The sequence below is a fragment of the Lissotriton vulgaris genome, chromosome 11, assembly GCF_964263255.1.
Source record: "Lissotriton vulgaris chromosome 11, aLisVul1.2, whole genome shotgun sequence".
NCBI classification, from domain to species: domain Eukaryota; kingdom Metazoa; phylum Chordata; class Amphibia; order Caudata; family Salamandridae; genus Lissotriton; species Lissotriton vulgaris.
This window is the reverse complement of record NC_141699.1, coordinates 589,512,776-589,520,276: the sequence shown is the minus strand read 5'-3', so window position 1 is coordinate 589,520,276 and position 7,501 is coordinate 589,512,776. Positions and strand designations below refer to the sequence as shown.

The following is a 7,501-nucleotide window of genomic DNA, read 5'->3' as shown; positions in this document are numbered from 1 at the left end:
ATACTTCACATGACCCCACTAATCTTCAGAGGTGATACCTGTGATGAGGCTCTGACATCATTGTATTATTTACAGGGTCATGCTGTTTCTGAGTTTCTAACCCTCTACCACCTCCCAGAACAATCTTTAATAGTTTGGCTTTGATGCTCTGAAGAGCCAGTGCCTAAAAGGGCTAACTTGGTTATTCAAACTGTGAGTGCACAAGTGTTTGTGGCCTTGGAACACCAGTGGTAAGTGGAAATCCCCATCATGGATACTGCCCAAAACTACGGACTACCACAGTACCAAAAGAAAAGGCCTTGCAGTGGGTTATGTACTCTGGCCAGTAACTTGACTGCCTCTTCCCTGTTGGACGGTAGTAAGCACTGCATTGACAGGCTAGGATGCCTCAAGGTTTTAGCTAGGAGAATGTAAATATGTAAAAACATGGATTGAAGAAAAATAGATTGAAAAAGAAAAAACAGACCCCAAAACATCTACTTCCAAAATATCTACCATACATATCTCCTGCACCTAAAATCACAGTCACACACTTGCCCCTCCAAATGCGCTAAGACCTGCCACAGTCTAATACATTTCCCTGGACCTATAGGTTGGTGGGAAGTGAGGTTTGCTGGATTTAGTTATTTAAAAGTGGTTGACCTATTTTGGGGGCAGTACTAATGTATGGTTAGATGTTTTAGCAGTGGATGGTTTTGAGTGCATTTTTTCAGTGTATGTTTTTGCATGCGACAAGGAGAGCTAAAGTCTGCGTGACACATGCATAATGAATGTCTGGAGCATCTTGATGAACAGCTACACACTAGAGGACAAGATATTGTTTTTCACCAATAACCAAAAAACACTGATTGACAACTTGGCACTGGCATCTTTTTTAGTCACTAGTAGACATATTGCAGTGGGACTGCGTGAGCCAAAAAAGCATAACATGCATGTTCTATCGAAATCAACAGTGGAGATCACCAGACGGCAGACATTCAATTGTAAACTTAGAATGGTTGTCAGGGATTAGTCTAAATGTTGATACCACAGACAATAGTGAAATGTAATCATCTTCATCACCTCCTTCGAATAAGGAGAAGCACCATCTAGTATGCAGAGGCAGCAATAGAAATCCGCCTCCTAATGCTCATGGTCCATAGCATAAAATATTATTTGTCAACAAGCCCACATGGCCAATAAGACAGTGTGCCAGCACCTGCACAAGGCCCAGACTAAACTAGTGGCCACTTTAAGGCACATACTAATAGGGTGTGCCTGCACCCACAAAAGGATCATATTACAGAAACTGCACCCCAGTTTGCATGCACCAGGATTTTCCAAAGATGGATGAAGAGCAGGTGATCAGTACAAAGTTACATTGGACTGTAAATGGGTTTCTGCATGGTTCACTTGCAGATGATGCCTCATGAAACAGGCCTGGAGTGTTAACGCTGCTCCTGGAAGTTGGCGGCTTCAGATGATGACCAGAGAAGACTATGCAGAAGCCTTCATCTCCCATTCCTGAAAAACAAAAAGGAGAATGAGACAAAGGGCAAACTGGATAATATTAATCATCAACTGAAAGTAAAGCACAACCTGCATAATGTGTCAGGTTGCCATGCTCTGGGGGCACATGGCGACTGCAGTAGGCTCCTGGAACCATCGTCTTTGTTTGCTCCATAAAAGCATGGGTGTAACTGAGACCCCCGCCGAAGCACCGGTTTGGAGAAGCCCCCAAGATTTCTTGTTTTGGAGGTGGCCCCCCCTCACCCTCAAAGCCATACCACTGCATGCCTTGCAGAATGCATGCAATGCATTGGAATAAAAAATAGTTAAAAGCACGGGAAAGCCACTCTGTTTTATTGAGCAGACACCTACAGTGTACGGGGGCATTAGGAGGGGCTCCACTGACCCCTTTCTGCAGGGGGCTCCATCATTTTGCATGAAAGGGAATACCAGTGTGCAGCGTCATAGGTCAAATGCTTTTTAAACCCTGCAAATGAGGGCCATAAAGTAACAGAAATATAGTAATAACAGACACAAATTGGAACCAATATAAACGATTATGCCTCTTGACCCCGCATCCCGTTACCCCACGTGTTGTTACAACGTGGTCATTACAATGACCGCGTTGTAACAACGCATACCATTACCCGCAAGTCGTAACAATGACTTGCGAAGGGGGGCACTGGATGTTTGAATAGTATAATTTACTATTTCAATTCCAGTCTGTGCGGACAATAGGGAAGGTGTTGGATTTTAAATCCAACACCTTCTCCCCCCTCCGCAAGTCATTGTTACGACTTGCGGGGTAATGGTATGCATTGTTACAAGGCGGTCATTGTAATGACCGCGTTGTAACAACATGCGGGGTGATGGATGCGAGGTCAAGGCTGTTTACCATTTAAGAATATGCATCTTGACCCCGCATCCCGTTACCCTGCATGTTGTTAATATAAACCACTGAGACACAGGCATCTTTTAGGTAGCATTAAACAAGCCCTTTTGATTGTACCAGAATTAAATGTAGAACACGCTTGCCGGGGCCTTCCGCCAGCCCTCTTAGTTTTTTGTCTTTTGTTGTGTCATTCCCTTTTTTCTTCTGCCCACCATACAGCATCCCCAATCGCCCTGCACCCTTCAGCCATTGGCTAACTTCAGTATGAGGGATAGTATTCTGCCCTTGCACAAGGTGCACAGCTAAAAAAAAAAGAAGTCCCCTTCAGTCGAGGGACTGCTGTGATAAGGTGTGCTTTTTTATGTAAAAAAAAAAACTCCAACAAAAGAAAGCAGCAACTGGCAAAGCCTAAAGGTGGGCAGTGCACACCAGAGAGAGTAGCCTTGCCAAAGCTGGTTATGGAATGGTATTCCACAGCAACAAGAACAATACAAACCATGATTCCAAAAATGACTTCAACTTATAGCCTTCACTGTTGCCTTCTGATAAGGCATTACATCCTCTACTGCATATACTCAAGAACATGTATGTATGTACTTGGCTGCATTTTTAAACTGGTCCTCTTGACTAACTGTAACATGTTTTGCAGTACTGAGATGTCTTGTCTGCAATGTGCTATGATATGTTTCGGTGCAAGCAGACAGTGAGGCTCAGGCCCACATTACATTGAGTTACACCAGTATTAATAATGTCAATTGAGAAACACAGTGTGTAAGGTGGTCTTTGTTGGTCACAGTGCCACCTTCCATCTTCCACGCATATGTCCTCGCTGTGGAACTGACACCGGACATTTTAGAAGGTTCTCTTAGTAGATAAGCAGTGAGAGGTATTTCTGATTCACAATAAGTCTAGAGACTTTGTAATGTTTTTGCAACTTATTACCCAGCTAATGTGGCTCTTTATTTAAGTGATGCAAATTGGTTTATATTTGATGGATTCCATGCGTTTACATTTAGGTGCTCATTCTTGAGATCAATCTCTGGTCACAATTTAATTTGTTTTTGACTTGGATTGTTTTTATACTTGTCTGGCTCGCCTCCTTCCCTAGCATGAAGATCCATCATGGTTATTGTTCTCAGTGGTTTCCCTCTTTTCGATGCTCCCTGCCTTACACAATTAAGGCAGTTTAATGAACCCTGATAGGGAAACTATCTGGTTTATGAGAGAACCTAACTCATTCCCTCAATTCTAATGATGGATTAAGGTGGTCAGAAGCCTTCTCTTCAGAAATCAAGGTTTTAAGATGACCACGCCATAAGCTGCATAGAGACTTGAAGGGAGAGGGCGCCCCTCCCCTGAGCCTAATAGATGTTTTTGTATTTGGCCAAGGACTCAAAATTCTGAAAAGCAAACAGATGGCTTACGAAGAGGCAACCAGCATCATGCTGCAATTTTGGCTTTGCACAAACACGTAGATGACAAAAGCGAGCAGTGGGGATGGGGCAGGAAAGATATGCGGTGGATACGTTCTGTAATCAGTCGAAAAGGAAGCAAGGCACCATTGAGTTCTTTTCAAACATGTATTAGACCGGCCACAGAAGATGTTCATTTAGCTATTTCATGCAACTCCAGCATGTTGCCAAGCAACCCTTTTGGTGCATCAGCTGCACCAGCCGGCAACCCCATGCCAGAAGAGGGTCTTGATATGGCACCCACGAGTAAGGGCTTTCTTGAGAGTCTATGCGACTGAAGAATTCCCTTCATCATTTTGTAAGATGAAGAGAGAATGTATGATGTAATCCAATGGATATATTTCCTGTCTGGTTCATACTGATGAAGAGAGCAATGGATTGCCAGAGCACACTGGTATCGGTCTAAAGTAAGGAATATCAGACTGTAGTTCTGAAGTCCTAAAGCCCTCAAGGTCCTTTTTGAATCGGCAACCCTAAAGGTGGACGGGAGGATGAAGCTAAACACCAAAGCATGGGGCCAGAATTTCTTTTTTGCCAGTTAGTCTTGTGTGTCCCTGTTAAAAGAACCCCCAGGAGAAAGTCTCCATGAAATAATGTATTTAGTAGTACTTAATACTAAAGGATTCCCTTCCACAAACTAGTAGAGACACAAGCACGATTATAAACAGGTAAATACCAGGCTGTACACAATCTATAGTAGTTGTTTTCAAATTTACTTTGCCATAACTGGAATTTTCCTTTTTTCTTAATAGAACCTATAGATGAGGACGCAAACCACTACTGAATCATGAAAACCAAACTAGCTTTCATGAGCCTTTGGGCGAGCTATTAATGTCATCCTGTAGGTCAGTATGTGGAAGTAAATCAGATCATTCTTGTATGTATCTTACACTAACGCCATTCATCTCATATTCTAACAACTGAAAGCCGGTACTATGCTGGATATTTTCTTTAAAGTAAAAATCACATGAAAAGAGATTAAACTACTGCAGTGACAAATAGTGAAAGGCTTTTCATGTTGTGAATTGAGGAGTTATACTACAGATGTGGTTTATTATAGTGCATAATGTATTTTTGTAAAGACATGGCATGATAATATGGTAGTTTAATGTTGTCTAGTAGCTTCGCAGATGATCAAGGTGATTCAGTTAGTGTAAATACTCATCATGGGAAGTTGATAATGAATGCTGACTGGAACATGCATCTTTGTACCGCCAAGTTTAGGTACTGAGAATAGGAATGATTTAATTACCAAACGCAGGAATGTTTGGAAAAGGGGATTAGGGACATAATGTCTTTATTTTTTATTTCAGACTTTCACTGTTCATCGACTCTTGAAGAAGTAGGAGTGTAAGCGAGAAATGCTTAGAGAAATATTAAATGATTAACAGGACATGAATCCCCTGAACTTTTATTGATAAATGTATTTCTAAAAAATGACAAAGAACACAAAATAAATTTAAAATGTAAATTAACTGTTTACAAGCTTGAAAAGCAACATGTGATTGGCTTAAGTATTGTGCTCTGATTTAAATGATACACAGAAGCTTCAGAGAAATTTAGGACTTAATTTGCAGAGTGAATTTTTGTATGTAACATACACTGAGATAAGTTTTAGGGAATGCACAAAAAATATCAGGAATAAAAACAGAAACCAGGTGGGGGCGGGTATTTTGGTAAGCAGAGAAATATAGTTCAAGAATCTTAGGGATGTTCCATTTGTATATTGCGGTAGAGAGGAGGGTGCATATATTAACCAGTTTACAATAATTTAAGAGAAATAAATAGCTGTATGGTTTGGCCAATTCAACGGTGTTGGTAAACATTTGATATGGCCTTTTCAGAGAGGAATTCCATATCAATCACATAGCCTGCATCCCCAGTGGGTGCAGACGCCGTTTATTTAAAGAAATACTGTTTGACAAGATTATCTTTTGCCTCAATATAACTCCTAAAAATGTATGTCTCGATCTAGCATGTCAGGTTATGACATTTGTTCGATTCGATTGATGTGGTATTATCCCATCTCAAATATGCAGGTTCAATGTAGGGTGCCTCAATGCCATCTTATTACAGATTTTTATGAACTGCTTATTCACACTGACACACATCACATTTCAATAGGTTTGGTAGTTCTGCACACAGGTGTAAGACGAGCGCAAGCTCATTCAAATGGATTCCCTATGTTTATTAGAATGTTTCATTTTGAGTTCTAGGGCTCCGTTCAACCGCATGAGAGCACTGGGTGAGATTGGTAGACAGTGACTAGAGAATCCTGTAACACTCTGAGATCAAACTTTTTTTAAGACCTATGTCTTACACATTTTCTCAAACAGGGTAATTTATGACACTGACCGGTTTTCATCTCCTTCTGAGACAACCACTGCCTCAGCTGCAAATTTACATTTTATTGGCCTCTGAAATCCAAAAATCTCTTCTACATTCCTCGCAAAATGTAAAGTTGTGTTTTCATCACATCAAAGATTTTTATACACACAGGCTCCTCCCATTTTGTTTATGCCCTTTGGCTCCTGCTGGACTGCAATCAGTTTTCTCATGGATTGGGTGAGAGGAGAGGGAAATGTTGTAAAACACAGCTGAATTATCCCACACCACCAGTCCTGACTGATTAATGACCAGGCAGATATGAACAGATGGTGACTTATGTATCTGCGAAGCCAAATGGTTTCTCAGAAGAACATACCCACTACCACATGCTTCATATTCCCTTCCTGCTTCCCTGGCAAACACTTAGACTAATCACTTCATATTTAATGTTGGGGTGAATTTACCTAGCTTTTTACGGCAGATTGTAGTTATAACTATATTTCATGAAGCAACATCATACAGATAATAGCCAATATTATTGAATAAATCTTGGAAATGTGTAAATGTTGTTCTTATCGCTGGTGAGGGTAACAACAAGCTGTTTGATTACAAAACTATCATAAATGGCACTCGGAGTGCTACTTAAGTATTAATAATTTACCTAATCTGCCATTAATGTTTTTCATGACCAGTTTAGATGGTTATGTTATGAAGCTAAAGAGGGGATACCTACCTTCCGCTTCTGTAGCACCCTTCCCTTCTCGATAACCACCACCGACGGTGCACGCTTCAGTGTGCCTTTTGCAGAAGATGCCCTTTTCAGGACGGTGCTGGGATTTGTGCCCTGCAGAGGAGATATATAGGTTAGCAACAGTAATGCAAAGCCTATTTGCTACCCCTTAGCCCACCAGAGATCGCTTGTGAGCGCAATACCAGAACTTCTCACAAAATCCACAGCATTATTCTCCCGGTTTCCTAAATGCATCCCTCTTGGGTGTATCATCTCTATGTGCATTCCGGTTTTGTACTGCATATCACACTTCACATGATTAGTTTTCAGGGACATTTACTTATGAAACAACCTCATAGAAGACCTCTGAGAATGGCAATCATATTCTGGTTTAATAAGTTCGCAAAGAAGAAAAGCAGCCGGGTTGTAGAAGACTGCACTACCTGGATCAGTCACGTTGTATGGTATTATTGCCCGCCTCAAATGATCAGCTGCCCCTTGATCATAAATATAAATATGTAAACAGGTTGGATGAGAGGCAATACGATCGAATGGCAATCTGTCATCTACCGGCAGACGTTAGGACGAATC

General features: G+C 41.2%; 1 protein-coding gene across 1 annotated transcript in view; it reads right to left on the bottom strand.

Annotated features, from left to right (window-relative positions):
- Nucleotides 1-854: 854 nt before the first annotated feature.
- Nucleotides 855-7,501, bottom strand: part of LOC147683184 (actin filament-associated protein 1-like 2) — a 278,687-nt gene continuing 272,040 nt past the window's right edge. The window contains exons 16-17 of the mRNA XM_086944799.1: nucleotides 6,914-7,024; nucleotides 855-1,503 (exon numbers count right to left, since the gene is read on the bottom strand). Coding sequence (XP_086800925.1) covers nucleotides 1,477-1,503; nucleotides 6,914-7,024 — 138 coding nt within the window. The 3' untranslated portion in view covers nucleotides 855-1,476. The remainder of the gene's footprint in view (nucleotides 1,504-6,913; nucleotides 7,025-7,501) is intronic.